This window comes from Capricornis sumatraensis, chromosome 17 (genome assembly GCF_032405125.1).
Source record: "Capricornis sumatraensis isolate serow.1 chromosome 17, serow.2, whole genome shotgun sequence".
Taxonomy (NCBI): Eukaryota; Metazoa; Chordata; class Mammalia; order Artiodactyla; family Bovidae; genus Capricornis; species Capricornis sumatraensis.
Genome location: NC_091085.1, coordinates 17,605,066 through 17,624,296, shown reverse-complemented (window position 1 = coordinate 17,624,296; position 19,231 = coordinate 17,605,066). Strand labels below are relative to the sequence as shown.

The 19,231-nt window shown below is 43.6% G+C and overlaps 1 protein-coding gene across 1 annotated transcript in view; it reads left to right on the top strand.

Moving 5' to 3' along the window:
• ARHGAP10 (Rho GTPase activating protein 10) overlaps nucleotides 1–19,231 on the top strand; it is a 373,837-nt gene that overhangs the window by 103,442 nt on the left and 251,164 nt on the right. Inside the window, exon 4 of the mRNA XM_068989838.1 lies at nucleotides 18,015–18,086. Within this exon, the coding sequence (XP_068845939.1) occupies nucleotides 18,015–18,086 (72 nt within the window). The remainder of the gene's footprint in view (nucleotides 1–18,014; nucleotides 18,087–19,231) is intronic.

Sequence of the window (19,231 nt, the reverse complement as noted above, 5' to 3'; positions counted from 1 at the left end):
GCTTCCCTGCCCTTCACTATCTCCTGCAGCTTGCTCAAACTTATGTCCACTGAGTTGGTGGTGCCATCCAACCATCTCATCCTCTGTCACCCCCTTCTCCTCTTGTCTTTGATCTTTCCCTACATCAGGGTCTTTTCCAGTGAGTTGGCTCTTCACATCAGGTGGCCAAAGTATTGGAGTTTCAGCATCAGCCCTTCCAATGAATATTTAGGGCTGATTTCCTTTATGATTAACTGGTTTGATCTCCTTGCTGTCCATGGGACTCTCCAGAGTCTTCTCCAGCACCACGGTCTGAAAGCTGGAGCCACTGTGAATTGCTTTTTGTTGACTTTGTGCCTCTCAGGAGGTTACAGTAGTCTTTATGACCCTAAGTTTTAACTTGTCATTTCCAAAGTATTTTGGACTATATCTAGTTTGCTTTAATGGAACGAATTTCTGCTGTTAGAAATTTTACGTGTTTATTTATTTGCATTAGGTCTTAGTTGCAGCACGCGAGATCTCTGTTGCATCTTGTGGAATCTCCTGTTGAGGCACGTGGGCCTCTTAGTTGTGGTGCAGGGGCTTGGTTGCCCCTCGGCATGTGGGATCTAGCTCCCTGAGCAGGGATCTAACTCAAGTCTCCTGTAGTGCAAGGTGGATTCTTAACCACTAGACCACCAGGAAAGTCCCTTTGCTGCTAGGAATTACAGTGTTCTTTAGTTATTACAGTGTTCTTTAGTTTGTGTTTAGTAATTGCTTCCGAATTCCTGTAAAGACATTACATGCCATTAGAAATACTGCCTTTCATGTCATCTATTTATATTTTATACAGTATATCAAATCTAATTTAATTAGTTCTGTTACAGATAAATGAATCCCTTGGCAGGCACAATTCAGGTGGGAAAGAATCTACCTTCAACTTATTTATGAAAACTTTTGTCAGTTCAGTGTAAAAACTGTCAGTGATCTATATTTATGAAGAAATTTTTCTCATAACTGACCTTTACAACTTGACAACACTGTTTTTCTGGGAAATCCGCTATAATTCAGCCACATGCAGATGTCATGGTGAACCTTGTTCTTCAGGAATGCACCTTTTGAGAGTTGGATTTTTTTCTGACCTAGAATCCTATAGAGCTGGGGTCCCCAACTTCCGGATCTAATGCTGCTGATCTGAGGTGGAGCTGATGTCATAATCAAAACAGAAACAAAGTGTACAATAAATGTAATGCGCTCGAACCATTCTGATACCACCACTGTGACTTGTGTGTGGACATCCCCGGTGGGTGGCCTGGGCTCCTCCCTGGCCCTCTCGCGTGAGGCCTGGCTTCCTGACTCAGTGTTCTCAGTGCTGGTGACTCAGGGTCATCCGTGGCCTTGCAGCCCTGTCATCGTCAGATGCTACTTCCCTTGAAACTTGCGGTTCCTGAATTTCAGCTGTTTGGGCTTCTCCTCTGCTTCTGAGGAATCAGCCAGCTCTTGGGATGAACCAGTTAGTACTGATGTGAAGGAGTAAAAAGCAGGCCTGGACCCTTCCACTTGCCCCCGCCTCCCACAGACACACACAGACACACACACTGGCTACACACATTCTCCCCCAGCAGGACCAGAATGTAACCAGCCTGCTCAGTCAGCCGTCTCATCCACATTAGTGGGAATCTGTTCAGCTGCGGCCACAGTTTCCTGAGGCAAAGACTTTCATTCAGGTCCTGTCGTGTAGCACTTCAGCAGTATGGCTTTGGCTCCTAAAACAGAGACGAGGGAGAGCTTAGGGGAAACTTGGGTGTAATCCCATCATTCCAAAAAAGGAAAGGAACAGGAACTGGAAGAAGTGGAATGATTTGACTTGGGCTTCCTGGTGGCTCCGACGGTTAAGAATCCGCCTGCAATGCCGCAGACTCAGGTTCGATCCCTGAGTCAGAAAGATTCCCCTGGAGAAGGGAATGGCAACCCACTCCAGTATTCTTCCCTGGAGAATTCCATGGAATGATTTGACTTATATCACAAAGTAAGTTGGTGACAGAGATACAAAGAGAATCTTTATCCCATCTTCTGCTAGTCCAGTGACAGTATTCCTTGCCTTTAGCTCCTCATGAGATTGAATACCCCCACCTCCACCTTTGAATATGGGTCAGATGTATGTGTTCTTACAGCTGCTGCCCCTCCCCAGGCAGCGGTCAGGAAGAAACATGAATTTGGTTGTTACCTGGCCTGTTCGGACAATAGTAACCTCTCACTAGTTTAGTCAACAGACCACTTAAGGACCACTGAAGGAAGAAATATAAATTCTGTGGGTGGTTGGAACACCATTGAGGCCTTCTGGGTGGGTCAGGGAAGTGCCAGTATTATTACCTAAAGATCGGGTGCCATCATTTTGAAAGAAAATCCGAGTACCACAATGGAGCATTCTTCAAAGAAATGATTCAGCTGATGGCACAGAAGGAAAACAAATACGTGGGGAAAACCAGATATTGGTGACTGAGCTGAAACTGAGAAGAGTTGGACTCTGAAGAAGCTTTAGAAATATCTGTGATATATTCTGCCTATTGTTGTTTTAAAAATGTACGCCCAAGAAGGGAACATGAGGGTCTTCCCTGTGGTTCAATGCTTAAGACTTCCATGTAGAATGTGTAGGTTCGACCCGTGGTTGGGGAACTAAGATCCCATATCCCTCACGGCCAAAAAAACAAAAACATAAAACAGAAGCAATATTATAACAAACTGAATAGAGACTTTAAAAATGGGCCACATCAAAAAAAATTAAAAAAAAAAAGATGTATGATAAAAATATATTTGACTCCCAAAGATCATTTTCAGTAAATAAAAGTTCTTAGAGTTGATAGTGAATGATGTTACTGGCAGCATTTCTTTTAATAGTATAGGAAAATATGGAGTGTCTTAGTTTTAGTGGCTTGTTAGATTTAATGAAACACAGTAGTACCGTTGTGGTGGGGACTGTTAGAGGCCCAGGGGAGAAGTGGAAGGAATATGGAATTGGGAGCAGCGGCAGACTTGATCTCCTGTTGCAGGAAGTGGAATCACCACTGGGCCTCATTGCTGCGAGGTTCCATCGCTGCATTAGTGTGGAGACCACGGTTCCCACATCTGCCCCCAGCCTGTGAATGAGCAGAGCAGAGGTACGAAAGCAGGCTCGTTCCTGGGGACTGGAGTCCTCTGGCAGGCAGCCAGGCCTCGAGGAGTCCCTGATGGTCTAGTCGAACTTTCTCTAGAACTGCGCTGCAGTCTAACCCCACGGGCACCCACCCCACGTTCCTTCCTTCCTTGTCTCCTTTCCCTGGGGCCAGACATTCATGGATATCTAATGACTTCCAGCCTCCCCTGGCTCCTTCCCCCTTTTCTCTCGTAGACATTTCTCAAATACCTTGTCTTTCTAATCCAGTCTTGGTGTCTGCTTTTTAGAGGACCTGGTCTAACACTGTTCTGAAGGAGAGAGAATGTGTCCATATGTTGCAAGAAGGGGGGCCCCCTCCAGGACCTGAGAATGGGTTCTTGTTTAACACTTGGAAGTGAATTATTCAAGATACCCATACTGGCAAAGCAAGAGACTTTATTGGCAAGGGGCGCCTGGGTGGAGAGCAGCCGGGTCAAGGAGCCCAGGAGGGTGGCTCTGCCACGTGGCTTCCAGACTTGGGGTTTTTAGTGATGGGGTTAGTTTCCAAGTTGTCTCTGGTCAATCATTCTGACTGATCACTCAGGCAAGATGGGTTCCAAAGAGGAGGATTCTGGGAGGACGTGTGGACTAGCATCTCCTGTGTCTTTTTACCTTTCCTGAACTCTTCCAGTTGGTGGGGGCTTGTTAGTTCCACATTCCTTACCAGGAACTCCTGTTGCAAATGGTCACTATGGTGCTTGGCCAGGCTGAGCGGTTTCAGTCAGTGTTTCCCTTAACACATATGGGAAACTCAACTTGGGCATTCATGGCGACTTTATCACCAGCAGCAGGCAGTTGATCCAGAAATGCTGTTCTTTATATTATATAATTTTGTGAGAGACTCCCGCTTCGTAAAACAAACACTTTTGAATGCCATTATGAGCTGGGCAGACTTCTAGCACCTGAGGATACAGAGAGAACCTAGGCCCTATTCCAGGATGAGGCGCTTAGCTCGTGGCTACGCAGCAGGGAATGAGTTATCAAGGGCCCTGCTGCCCCAGGCCTCACAGAAGGGGTGGACAGCTCACCTCTTTGTCATTGGTCAAGTGCAGGTGCTCTTTTCTGAATAGTTCTCCTTTCTACCTCTGTCTGTCTCTCATATTTTCTTTATTCAGCAATTTATTGTCTCCTTGTTCATGACATCCCATTTCTAGCTATGCCACTGAGTTATACTGTTTACCTCAGAAATTAACATTTTCTTATTTACAGTTAAAAAAATCCCTCTAATTTTCTCAAGATACTTTTACAGCTTTGTGACAGGTTTAACTTTCACTCCTGTGGCATTTTATTCCTCCTCATGATGTTCTGCCCAAGTTTTTATTTTGTCTAAAAAATAGAAGCCAGGTTTTCGTGGTGCCTCAGGCATAGAGGGAATGAGGCTCAAGGTTAAACATCCACACATCCCTATTAGGTTGGGCTAAGTCGTGTTCTGCCCTTTGAGACCCCGGGGGCTACAGCCTGCCAGGCTCCTCTATCCATGGAATTTTCTAGGCAGGGATACTGAAGCGGGTTGCCATTTCCTCCTCCAGGGGCTCTTCCAGACCCAGGGATCGAACACGCGTCTCCTGTGTATCCTGCTTTGCAGGCGAACTTTTTACTGCTCTGCGACCGGGGTAGCCCCTTATTAGGTAAAACCCAATAGAAGAAGGCAGTGGCACCCCACTCCAGTACTCTTGCCTGGAAAATCCCATGTATGGAGGAGCCTGGTGGGCTGCAGTCCATGGGGTCGCTAAGAGTCGGACACGACTGAGCGACTTCACTTTTCGCTTTCATGCATTGAAGAAGGAAATGGCAGCCACTCCAGTGTTCTTGCCTGGAGAATCCCAGGGACGGGGGAGCCTGGTGGGCTGCTGTCTATGGGGTCGTACAGAGTCAGACACGACTGAAGCGACTTAGCGGCAGCAACAGCAATAGCTTTTGTTAGAAGATTCTTGATTTTTCCTAAGTATAAAAAGCAAACAAAAAATAATGAAAAACCTTTCCTGGTGGACTCTGTTTGACTTAAATAATCTGAATAAAATTGGTACTTTTATTTTGATTAATGCCCTTCAAAATTGATGCTTCCCTCCCCCCACCCCCAAGCAGTCCCCAAACAAACCCTAAGATATTTGTTTTTAGAAAATAGGCATTAAGTGCATCTTAAAATTTTGTCAAAGTCGCTCATTTGTGTCCAACTCTTTGCGACCCCATGGACTATGCAGTCCAAGGTATTCTCTAGGCAAGAATACTGGAGTGAGTAGCCTTTCCCTTCTCCAGGGAATCTTCCCAACCCAGGGATTGAAACCAGGTCTCCCGCATTGCAGGCATATTCTGTACTAACTGAGCTATCAGGGAAGCCCTTTTTGAGGGTGAGGTGGCCAAACATCAGGGGCACTAACTCAGAGCGGAAGTGGTCAGACCTTGAGCTCAAACCCTCTAGCTTTGTTAGGTTTCAAGCTGTTTAGAATTAGGACTGAAAGTTGAAGAACTTTTATTCTTGAATTGTCTGAATAAAAGCACAAGCGTGGTAACTAAAGTCATGCATTTGGAATATATATCAATATTTTACAAATTATGGTTCCTAGGTTTTTAAGTGAAATTGCCATGGTCTGAAAGAATCAAACATTGAAGGAACCATCTCATATTAATTGGCTTCTCATTTTCAGGTGCAAACCCTGCAGAATTAATGTGCAGACCCTCTGCACCTATGTCCCAATTAGAGCTTATTTTACAGCTCCATTAAAATGCTCTCCAATTCTTAGCTGGTGAGTTTGAGCTATTACCACTAGAAAATTTAATTTCATATTTTTCCATTCATTCTTTTCTCTGACCAGGAGGGATTAACTTAGCTTGTACTGTGCTTAGAAATAAAATAACATCCAAGGATTTATTTATTTTGAAGTTAAAATTGCTTCTAGCATGATATACTCTTCCTCTTTTTCCTTAATGGTATTAAGTAGGCAGAGAGCAAGTAATGTCCTGTATAGTTGAGAATACACAGGCAACAAAAGAAAATTGTTTTTCCCGTGGTCTAAAAACAGAACTAGATAGCATATTAAAAAGCAGAGACATTACTTTGCCAACAAAGGTCCATCTAGTCAAGGCTATGGTTTTTCCAGTGGTCATGTATGGATGTGAGAGTTAGACTGTGAAGAAAGCTGAGCACTGAAGAATTGATGCTTTTGAACTGTGGTGTTGGAGAGGACTCTTGAGAGTCCCTTGGACTGCAAGGAGATTCAACCAGTCCATCCTAAAGGAGATCAGTCCTGGGTGTTCATTGGAAGGACTGATGTTGAGGCTGAAACTCCAATACTTTGGCCACCCCATGCGAAGAGCTGCCTCATTTGAAAAGACCCTGATGCTGGGAGGGATTGGGGGCAAGAAGAGAAGGGGACAACAGAGGATGAGATGGTTGGATGGCATCACCGACTCAATGCACATGAGTTTGGGTGAACTCCAGGAGTTGCTGATGGACAGGGAGGCCTGGCGTGCTGTGATTCATGGGGTCGCAAAGAGTCAGACGTGACTGAGCGACTGAACTGAACTGAACTGAAAAACAGAGCCTAAGTGAGGAAGTGCTGGCCTAGTATTTGTCTCTGTGGCAGGACTCTTTCAGCAAAACCAGCTGTGAAACTTTGCCATTTTTTGCCAACATTATAGCCTTAAAAAAAAAAAAAAAGGGAAGGAGGACTTTAGTGTTCATTTAAAATTTCCCTTTAAGATTGGAGCCTTGATTGATAGGGGGAAGGTATAGTTCAGAGGGAGAAAGAGGTAGCAAAGGAGCATGTGGATGGCGAGTAATCTAATTAACTAAAAGAGAATTGGTTTAATCAGGAGAAAAATCTTGTTTCGGAATATGGAGAAGGATAGCACTGAAAGCAGTTAGACAAGACGGTTTCAGGTTCTGAACTTTAAAAACAATATTAGTCTAGATGCTCACTTTCGTGGTCTAGCGTTTCTGAACAGAAAGGTTCGCTGTTTGTTTATTTGGCTGCCTTGGGTCTTAGCAATGGCACACGGGGTCTTCATTGCATCACGAGCGATCTTCGGCTGCAGCACGTGGACTCTCTAGTTGTGGCGTTTGGGCTGTGTAGTTGTGCTGGGCAGCCCTTAGTTGTCCATGACCTGTGGGGTCTTGGTTCTCTTAGTTCCCTGACCAGGGATTGAACCCACATCCCCTGCATTGCAAGGTGACTTCTTATCCAGTAGACCACCAGAAAGGGAGTTTATTAAAGAATAGTGGTAGCTTGCAGTATCTTTTTGGGAACTGGGAATGATGCCGAGGGTTGTACCATGGAGTTGGGCTTGAAGAGTGCCGCTGTTTCCACCATGTGTGCACCAGCAAATCCACTGCCCCTGGTGGCTGTTGGTGGAACTGCCTGTGCCTGGGAGGGAGGAGTTGCTCCCACCACCAGGACTTGGTTTCTAAAGTACTGTTGCTCAGATGCTCAGTCGTGTCTGACTCTTTGCAACCCCATGGACTGTAGCCCTCCAGGCTCCTTTGTCCATGGAATTCTCCAGGCAAGAATACTGGAGTGGGTTGCCATTTCTTCCTTCTGGGGATCTTCCCAACCCAGGGATCGTACTAGTTTCCAAATCAAATTCTTGAGTGGGGGTCACTGACTAGTGGAACTCTGGACAAGTGCCAGGACCTCACGCAAGATAGCAGGGAAAGCAAGTGTCTGTCATTTTGGGTTTTGTCCTATTTGGGAGGAGAATTTCTCAAATGTAGAAAGGAGGTTTCAAGTATCCAGTAGTCAAAAAGACAGATACCCACTACCTATATGTTTATGCCTGATGGTAATGCAGTACCATTTTCCCATGAAAAGATTATACGAGAAATTTTTGGATAGCTTGAACTTACTTACTTTTAAGTATGCATGTATGTGTCTGCCAGATAATCAGATATGTATTATCATGATTTAGTTGATTAAATGTGTGTCTGTATTTAAAAATTAAATTACCAGTGTATACTTTAGGAATATTTCCCATATTTCATGAAGAAGTTATTCCAGCTCTTGACACCTTTGCCATTAATGTGATTATGGCATTCTAAATGCCATGATGCATTCTAAATTTTTCAGCACAGCTTTCCTTGTGGCCACATCAGTCTGAGTTCTTTGAGATACAGACTTCTTGAAAATGTCTTTCTGATGCTTTCACTGGAAATTTTATCTCAAGCTACAAGTCCCGCCTTACAGCATGTTTGGACAGTCTCACTTAAAAAAAATTATTCCTGAGATGTATTTTCATGGCTTTCTGTTTTTAAAAATTTACTTTATTGAGGTGTAGGTGATTTACAATGTTGTGTTCATTTCTGCTTTACAGCAGAGTCATTCAGTTATACATATATGTACATTCATGACTTTCTTAATGTAATCACTTAGCTTGTTCTTCTAGAGTGGTTTTTATGAAATTACTGAGCATCTCCTGAATGATAAATAAATCTCTCCCAATTTCTTAGCTTTCCCTTGTGTTTGTAAGTCAAACCTCTTTGTGATCTCTATGCAGCTGAAACTAGGGGTGTTCAGGGCTGTTTTAGGCTAAGAGTCTTGAAACAATTCTTTATTCATCAAAACGTTGGAAAGTGCACTCCTTCAGGAGGCTAAGAATTCTTATATAGGGCTAAGTCTCTTTTTTCCTGAGGGGAAGTTTGAGAAACATAGTCCTTATGTTCAGATATATATGATAGTTCCTTGACACCTTTTCTCAAGGTTCTGTTCAAGGAAAAATAATATGTCTTTGCCAAAAGATTTCTCTGCCGCTGTTCTTGACACTGGAGTTGGAAAATTGAGTTTTTGCTTCAGTCTAATGAAATGGAAGTCTCTGGAAGGTCATGGGAGAAAAATAGTGGAAATTCTCCCTTGCTCTCAGATTATGCATTCCTCTGGGGTCAAGAACACTTGGAATCCAGGCTTAAAATAACGAGAGCCATGGGGAATGGTCATAATTCCTTCTGTTTCATTAGAATCAGTCTGTCCTTGTTAGAGTTGAGTGATTAGGAAGGCAGGGCGTGGTGAGTCTACTGGCTGATTCATTATTTGAGCTGGACTGAGACTTAAAAAAAAAGAATTACCAAAGATATCCTGGCATGCAGTTCTGCCTTTGCTGCCTTTTTACTGAATATGGGTTTCTGGTCGTAAACCCTCTTCTCTTTAGAATGTATATCAGAACTTCGCCTTGAGAAGGGATAGCTAGGGAGTTTGGGATAGATATGTACACGCTGCTCTGTGTGAAATGGATAACCAACAAGGACTTAACTGTTTAGCACATGAAGCTCTGCTCAGTGTTATGCGGTAGCCCAGATGGGAAGGGAGTTTGGGGGAGAATGGATACATGTATATGTATGGCTGGGTCCCTTTGCTGTTTGCCTGAGGCTGTCACGACATTGTTAATTGGCGATACTCCAATAGAAAATAAAAAGTTAAAGAAAAAATAAACTTCGCCTTTGGTGTCATACGTGAGGGAAATTTAAAGAGTGGCAGTGGATCTTCCCCCGTAGAGCCTGATCTCTCCAGGTCAGCTACTATTGGCAAGAGAGTCTCAGCTCTGGCTTAAACTGCAGAGGCAGATAAAGATACCACCCTCTCATTCCTTTTTAAAAAATGGTGATTTATTTGGCTGTGCTGGGTCTTAGTTGCAGCACGGGGGCTGTTTAGTCGTGGCATGTGCACTGTTAGCTGTGGCATATAGGATCTCCTTCTCTGACCAGAGATGGAGCCCCGGCTCCCACCCTGCACCGGGAGCCCAGACTCTCAGCTCGGACCACCAGCGAAGTCCCATCTTGCCTTTCCTTTTTAGACGTTTAAGCTCTCAGATCCAAATGGCCTACAAAAAGGGATTTCAGGCTTAACTAGTGAGAAAAAATTTAGCCCTCTGCACTGTTACCTAGTAATCTGGCTCTCCTACTTTGGATTGTGGGGTTCTGATGGAGTCTGTGGTTTGTCACCATAACACAACATTGAGATGTGGTGTGCGGTGCTGCCTCCAGCATCTCATGCTGAATCCCAGGTGATAGAGATGGGGAGGACCTCAGAGGTCTCTTGGCAGAATCTGTGGTAGTGTCTTAGGTCACGGGCCAGCTTGCTTCAATGAGCACTTGTTGATGGGGAAGGAACCTGAGTGTCACACTACCTTGTTGGGTCCATCGTAGTTCGTATTGAGTTCCTCTTGGGGGCGAACCCAAATCTGCCCTATAGCTTTTCCTCGTTAGACCTGGTTTTGTCCTCTTCAAGCATATCAAAATGATTTTTCCTTCTCTCGTATTGTACCCTTTTAAATATTTGAAACAGCCTACATCTTGTTCCCTCGAAATGTTCTTTTTCTCCCTAATCACATTAAACACTGTTTCTTTTTTAACCTGTTTTTCTAAACATTTTTAGCCTGCCCATCTCAGATTCCTACTATGCGCCCATTAGAGAATGTCTCTCTCTCCTTTTTTTAAATTTATTTTTTAATTGAAGGATAATTGCTTTACAGAATTTTGTTGTTTTCTGTCAAACCTCAACATGAATCAGCCAGGTATACATATATCCCCTCCCTTTTGAACCTCCCTCCTACCTCCCTCCCCATCCCACCCCTTTTGGTTGATACAGAGCCCCTGTTTGAATTTCCTGAGACATACAGCAAATCTATTTTACGAGAATGTCTCTCTTCAAATGTGAACCTGCTGTTGAGATAGCTTCTGATCTTACAAGACACAGTTGAATGATTATCTTATTTGGATTTGACCAATATATGTAGCCTACATATGTGTTCATTATTCTCTAGGGCACTTTATGACAACTTCAGTTCATGCTGAACTTCTAGTTCACTCAAACTTTTAGGAGCCACAGCCCCTGTTAAAGTCCACTCTTAAATTTACATGAGCTGTTGTTAAGACACCTTTTACACTTGAGCATTTGGCTTTCAAGATTGCCTGCTTGATTGCTTATCTCAGGCAAATACTGCCGCAGCACTTTTGAGTCCTTTTCAACTTGAGAGCTTCTTGAGCTGTGATTTCCTTATCCAGCATTCAACCTTCCCTCCCAACTTTGGTGCCCTGCAAGTATGACAAATGGATATTTAAAAAAATGTATAATCAGTTAAGAGTAAGAAGAACACCTTATGCTCAAGGTGATTCTCTGAGGCAGGATTGAGTCAACCGGGGTCCACAGGCCCAACACAACTTGCCTCTTGTTTTGTAAATGAAATTTTGTCCGATCACAGCTACACTCGTTCATTTGTATACTATGTATGGCCGCGTTTGTACTGCATGGGGCAGAGTTGAATAGCTGCATGGATTATTTACTACCTGACCTTCTATAGAAAGAGTTGTCTGATCCCTGCTCTTAAGATGAGACCAGCTGATTTATTAACATACTTTATGTTCTTGTAGATACATTCTGTTTCTAAGCAAGACTATCTCAAACTCTTTCCATGGCTCATTAGCAAGGCTTCTTAGGACATTTTTTGTGTGTCTGCTTCAAGTATTTTATGTGAAAAATACAGTTTTATATACATGAATATAAAATCACATTCTAAATTTGCTTTCTCTCTTTTTAAATTATCCGATTGATTTTTAATATTTTAGTATTTGAAAACTCTTCTCCATACTATTACTTCAGCTGTTTCTTTCAAAATTTGGTAATTTCCCCATCAGGAATTGCCTTAGAGTTTTAGGCGCAGTCCCTGGAATTGGTATATGTTTATCTCTAGGGAAGAAGACTTGCTTTGGCATTAGAAAACTTCCATAACATTTCTTACTCACAAATATTATATAGTATTTTTGTGAAATTTTAGAAGGAACAGAGAGATTTCATGGAGTCTCTATCTTTAGAAAAAGAAGAAAACCATCTTTGTTGTTCAACCCACATTGCTTTACTCCGAAGCATTTAGCAGCTACTTTAGGATTTTGCCTTTGAATAGAATTGTTCAGTTCAGAAGTTACATAGTCAGGCTTTTTTTTTTAAGTTTGTTTATTTTTGGCTTTGCTGGATCTTCGTTGCTCCTTGTGGGCTTTCTCTGGCTGTCGTGAGCAGAGGCTCCCCTTCGTTGTGGTGCGTGCACTTCTCTTCTTGCAGAGCGTAGGTTCTTGGCTCGTGGGTGTCAGTAGTTGCATCTCGAAGGCTCTAGAGCACAGGCTTAGTTGCCCCATGGTGTGTGGAATCTTCCTGGACCAGGGATCACACCTTTGTCCCTGGCATTGGCAGGTGGATTCTTAACCACTGCATCACCAGGGAAGTCCAGACTTTATTAAAGAAGAAAAATGATAGTGGAGTTTAAGTTAAAAAATTTTAATCAAAACACTTATCAAAGAATTGGGTTGTAGTGATGCCTGCTGTAACTACTATTTCTGTTATTTTGGAAATATGCTTGTTGACCTGCCAACAATAAGGTGGAAGCCCCTTATAATTTTTGTCTACACTGGTGCTAGCCCTTGGAAGTTAGATATTGCATCAAATTCTCTTGGTGAGGGACGGATATAAAATTGCTCACGTTGAATCTTTGTGGCATGGTCCTTTTGTGAAGGACCGTGCTTACTCCACAGAGTATGGGGTTTTGGGTTCTGATTTTAAAGGGTCTTCACGTAGCTATGTTGTCATTGCCATATTTACTGTTGACTCCAGTGGTCATGCATGGATGTGAGAGCTGGACTGTGAAGAAGGCTGAGTGCCGAAGAATTGATGCTTTTGAACTGTGGTGTTGGAGAAGACTCTTGAGAGTCCCTTGGCCTGCAAGGAGATCCAACCAGTCCATTCTGAAGGAGATCAGCCCTGGGATTCCTTTGGAAGGAATGATGCTAAAGCTGAAACTCCAGTACTTTGGCCACCTCATGTGAAGAGTGGACTCATTGGAAAAGACCCTGATGCTGGGAGGGATTGGGGGCAGGAGGAGAAGGGGATGACAGAGGATGAGATGGCTGGATGGCATCATGGACTCGATGGACGTGAGTCTGAGTGAACTCCGGGAGTTGGCAATGGACAGGGAGGCCTGGCGTGCTGTGATTCTTGGGGTCGCAAAGAGTCGGACACGACTGAGCGACTGAACTGAACTGAACAGCATCTCTAGGTCCTGTCCTGGTGACTCCTGGAGCCTGTCAGACCTCTCCAGCCTCCTCCCCTGATTTCTGATTTCTTCAGGGGCTTTAGTGACGCTGAATTGCTGGTTGCATGCTTAGAATCACTGGTTTCCCCTCTTTCTTTTACTCTTATCCTTTGACCGGAGAACTCCCATGCCTGTTTCAGGCTGAGTTCTGTATTATCCCTTCAGGAAGTCCTCTCTCTCTTAAGCATCTGTTCTGGGGCTCACCCACACTGCACACACTGCATTATATCATCTTATGCTGATGGGCTCTTGGAAATAGTCTTACTAGGATGAACCCAACTGCTCACCTTCTTCTTGCCTCACTAGAGACAGTCTCACAAGGCCCAGTGGAGGTCCCATAAACTCCTGCTTGCTTCTCAGCCAGGAAGCCCTGTCCCCACTGTTTGGGGATGATTCCTTCTTTCATGTTCCTCTTTATTCACACTTTTCTCCGCACCCCAAATCTTGATAACTGACCTTGCCTTGTATGGAAAAAATAACTCTCTGGTAGCAAATCCCTCCGCTTCTGTTCATGAAATCTACACACCCATTTGTTTGAGCCATTGCTTGCTCCTTGTATCCTGTCTCCGCCCCCATTAGAGACTTTGGACCATCTTTTCTGTATTCCTATCAGGGGAACAGAAGTGTGCTTTAATCTTTTTAATTTATTTCTTTGGCCATGCCGGGTCTTAGTTGTAGCGCATGGGACCTTCGCTGTTCGTTGTAACATGCAGGATCTAGTTCCCTGACCAGGGGTTGAACCCAGGCCTTCTGCTTTGGGAGTTCAGTGTCTTAACCTCTGCACCACCAGAGAAGCCCCTGCTTTCACCTTTAAAATGTTGATCTTACTTAAAAAACAAACAAACATGCCTTTGCTTTATGTCGTGTTCCCTTTCGGCTGTCCTCCTCTCTCATCTCTGTCCTTCTTGGCCATCCTTGTGAAGAAGGGCTGTTCCCACAGATGTCCTTGCTTTTTAATCATAAGCCAGCTCCAGTCTGGGCTTTTCTCTCTCCTTGCTTTGGGTATTGCTAAGGCCTTGTTCCTTCTTTAATTTCTCTGCGGCTCACGCAGTTAAAACCCTGTCTTCATCATCAGTGCCCCAGTAGCTTCTTTCCAGCATCCCTTGTCATCTCCTCCTCCTGTTCGTCCCTTCCTAAGCATCCTAAGTGCCTAGTCTGAGACCTCTTGTTTCACCCCTCTGCCACATCCTACTTCAGTTCTGTGGCTTCCAATACCGCCTCCTTGTAAACCACTCTTGCCAGATGTGTGTTTTTGATCTAGATGTCTTTCCTGGACTTTGGACCAGTGTCTCTGGCAGCCTCTTTTACTCATCTTTTGATTGTCTCTCAGCATCTCCCATGTAACATAACCCTGTAGTGCTTCCTCCCAATTACCTTTCCTGAAAAGTTTCCTATTTCAATAAATAAATGAATAATATTGTTGTCCATTCAGTTGCACATGGCAGAAATCTAAGAGTCATCCTGGAAACCCCTACCTTTTCCACAGTCCATCACCAGTTACTTTAATTCTGCCTGTAAATATCCCTGCAGTCTATCTACTTCTCTCTAGTTTGGTTGTCACTGCCTTCAAGCCATCATCTTCTCTTGCCTGTGTTGTTCTGGAAGCTTCCTAACAAATCTTTCTCCTTCCAGTTTTCCTCACCTCTAATCCCTCTTTCTCAGAGAGCCGGAAAGAGCCAGAATCTTGTGATTAAGACTTCACCTTCCAATGCTGGTGCTGTGAGTCAGTCACTTGCTGGGGAGCTAAGATCTCACAAGCCTCGTGGCCAAAAAACCTAAACATAAAACAGAAGCAATATTGTAGAGAATTCAATAAAGACTTTAAAAGTGGCCCATATTAAAAAAAAAAAAAAACACAACTTAAATCGGAGTCATCTTCGAAAGATCATTGTAATAATTCTGAGCTTAAGGCCCTTTAGTGAGTTTCTGTTACTCCCAAAATAAAATGACCCTTTTCCTGGACCCGCAGGCACAGCTTGTTCTGGTCCCCTGCCTTCCCTCATCTCTCTCTTCGCTTGGTTGTTCTCTGTGCTTCAGCCTCACTGGTCCTTGCTGTTGCCTGTGATCCTCCGTCCTTTGCCTCTGCTGGCTTCAGGCTGCAGTTCCAGCCTTGTTCTTTGCACCAACTCTGTCTCATCGTTCAGACCTCAAGCTTAAATATCACTTCTTTGAGGAAGCCCTCCCAGAGCTCATTCTCCCTCTATCTCCTCGAATAGATTTGTCAACCATGGCCCCACATTTCTCTGTTGGAAGGAATTACTGGAGCTCCTTCTGCACATTTGCTCATGTGTCCACTGTCTATCATCTCCCCACCTAGACAGGAAGCTCCACAAGGGCAGGGGCTGCACTTGGGCGGTGTTGCTCATAGTTGTGTCTTTAATACATGGTACTTGGCACTGAGTGCTCAGCACGTATGTGTCTCATGAGATAGTTTATTGATATGGCAGCTTGGAATGAGGAGGTGCCCATTTGGTACTTGTGTTGCAGTATTGTGTGGTAGTTAAGGCTAGGCTAGGCTCATGCTTGCTTGATTTCGAATCCTTGTTCCTCTGTGAACTTGAGCAGTTATGAGCCCCTGTGATCCCAGCATGGAATTCTGGGCTGACTTCTTTCTTGAGTTGACCAAGCCTCCAAGGATGATGTATCATATCTGGGTTTACTTAGGACCACCAGGAGGCTAGGTCCAGATGTGAAAGCCTAGGAGATGGTATTTGTGCTAAGAGAAGTGAGCCTTAAATTATTTTGAGATGGGACTTCCCTGTGGTCCAGTGGCTAAGATTCCATGCTCCCATGCGGGGTCTGGGGTTTGATCCCTGGTGAGGGAACTAGATCCCAACTGAGTTCATGTTGTACAACTAAGAGCCAGCTCAGCCAAAATAACTAAGTGAATGAGTGAATGGTTTTTGAGCTCCTATATGTCGGTTGAATCACCGTGAAAATGTATGGCAGAGCCTCTGATCTGCTTTCCCAGTGGACTTGGGGCCTTCCATATTGTTTAGAGTCATCAGGGTTTCTGGCATGACCTGCTGTTTCCCTGTTCTGTTCTTTGGTTTGGTCTTGTTGCGGATCACGTGGCCTACTAAGTGGACAGGATGAGATTATCACGTTTTAAAGGTGATCCCTTTCCCTTGACTTGCGATTGCTCTTAATTCTGTCTGTTGCCTAAACTCTTCAACACCTAAGTAACAAATTGTCAGGGTGGGAGTGAGTGGAGCCAAGTAGCTGGCCTGGGGAAGAAAGTTCAAGCAAGCTCTAGGCATCTCGAGTGTGGACAGGGTCATTTTTTTGAGGATTCTCCAGGGGCTTCCCTAGTGGCTCCGACGGTAAAGAATCTACCTGCAATGCAGGAGATCTGGGTTTGAACTCTGGGTCAGGAAGATCCCCTGGAGAAGGGAATGGCAACCCACTCCAGTATTGTTGTCTTTTTTGATTCCATATATAAGTGATGTGTAGATTCTGTATTAAAATGACTTTCCACTTACACCTCACTGGATGAATGGTCTCTGGGAGAAACCCTTACATAATGAATGCAAAGGAGCCTAGGGGGTTAAATGAAGATTGCTTTCCTATTCTAAGTCACTTTTTTTTTTTTTTTTCTGTAATCTTAAGTTTGGATTTCTGGGGACCTTTATTATAATAGGAGGGGGTGATACATTGTAAAGTGTCTTGAGGTTTTACCGAGATTCTATTCTGGACCTTTCTGGAAATGGTGAGAACACTACTCAGTAGTATATTGTGGTTAAGTACATTCTCCTTAGGTAAATATTCCCTTGTGCATTTTCAGCATTGTTGTAGATTTTTTAAAATTTTTATTAAAATTTAAAAAATTGAAATATTGTTGACATACAGTGATATTATATGTTACAGGTATATAGTATCATAATTACAATTTTAAGGTTATGTTTCATTTATAGTTATTAAAACATACTGACTGTATTCCCCCATATTGCATAATATGTCCTTATAGCTTATTTTAAGCCTAACAGTTTGTACCTCTTAATCCTCTAAGCCCTTTGTGGCCCTACTCCTTTCCCTCGCCCCACTGGTAACCTCTGGTTTGTTCTTTGTATCTGTGAGTCTGCTTTTTTGTTTATTCACTAGTTTATTGTCTTTTTTGATTCCACATATAAGTGTTGTGTAGATTCTGTATTAAAGTGACAAGCCCCAAATCAGCCAATATAAGAATGAGTGAGGTTGTGGGTAGTATTTATGTGTGGTTCCTGTCACCGTGACCTTGCCAACTCCCCTAATATTTGGACGACTGACTGTCCTGAGCTCCAAGTGACTCTGTCTTGCTGGCACAGCCTTAAAGAGACATTTTCAGTGATGAAGGGCAGTCTGAGTACATTTAAACTTGCAGCCACAAACCTAGCCCTCTGTGTAATGTAGTCTGTTCACTAATAAAGGAACGTCATTGACTTTTAAATTTCTGAGCAGAGGGATTAAAAAAAAAAAACCCCTCAAACAGAAGTGTTCTGTTAATGAATGTGATAGACCCCTTTGTTGTTTGAAGCCAACCCTCTTGCTGTGTCTCTGAAGAAAGGGCTGTGTTGGGGCTGGGTTGCACATTTCCCTGGCGCTTTGCCCCACCTCCTCTTCCCTGAAAATATTTATGGAGATCTGGTGTGTTCATAAATTCAGAAGTGATTTAATGGCCGCATTGGCAGGGTGAGATAAAGCTGTTCAGTATGTTGTTCGTTTTGTTTCTGGGCGGGGTGGAAGAGGGGAATGGAAAGCTCACTTTTTCCCATTTGGAAACCTAATCCTCTGCTCTTTTGTTATCGCTCTTGTTCTCTAGGCATTAAGTGTCACCGAAACCCTGATTAAACCCTTGGAAAAATTCAGAAAAGAGCAACTCGGAGCTGTCAAGGTCGGTGTCCAATCTGAGCACACTTATAAACAGCCAGCGTAGACACTTCTGCCGCTGGAGCACACACTCACTTCACACTCGACGGCTGGGAAGGGGCTGTTGGAGACTAATGTCTGTTGTTGAATGTTTCAAATGTGTTGTATCCCCTTGGGGGGAATCTGAAAGCGAAAACAAAGCAAAAACACCTGGACTAATGGTAAAACCTCTCGTACTTGTCTTTGGCTACACCTTTTCGTATAGAGTTTTTTTTTTTTTGAAGCAAAAAGCACAGAAGCTTTTACTTAGTCTTTAAGTAAGGGGCTTAACAACAACAACAAAATGTCACAAGAATATCCTAGTGTTACCCTACTATCTTAAGGAGTCTGTTTTGTCTTTCTCATACACATTAGTCGTGTGTGTGTATGTGTGTGTTGCTCAGTCGTGTCTGACTCTTTGTGACCCCCATGGACTATAGTCCCCCAGGCTCCTCTGTCCATGGAATTCTCCAGGCAAGAATACTGGAGTGGGTTGCCATTTCCTTCTCCATTGTATAGAGTTTTAAAAATACCTTTCACCAAACAGCACATTTACGCTGTGCCAAGCGTCTTATCTCTGTCAAGAGGGCACTGATTTCCGTGCCCGCCTCAGTTGGGTGTCAGAGTGTAGCATCATACGAGGTTTAAGGTTAGAGGTGCTGCTATACCAGCATGCCACTGAAACTGGAAAGAGACTACTCGGTTATTCTGATATACTTCCTGCCATTTAATACAAATTTCTAGTGCTTCTGTTACGTGCTAATGTTGTTATGGGTGCTGGGGATTTAAAAGTGAGTGAATCACAGACTCAGCTTTCAGAAGCTCTGAGATGTAGCCAGGATTTCTGGGAGTACTGCAGCAACTTTGCCACCGGGAGCCTGGGATGTATTTAGCAACTTGTAAGGTTTGCGAACTGATCTTTGAAATTAGTTCAGAGAAATAATATCCACCAGCCTCTCCTGAAGGTTGTGCATGTACTTGAGGGAGGAAAAAGGAGCATCTCTGTGTTGTTGACCATTTTTGGCTTGGCCCAAAGAGAAGGGAATAAATAACATCAGTTTAAAGTAGAAAAGAGAGTTTTTATGTTTGTATTGTTTTTTTCCTCATACCTTGGGGATGTGAGGTTTTTTT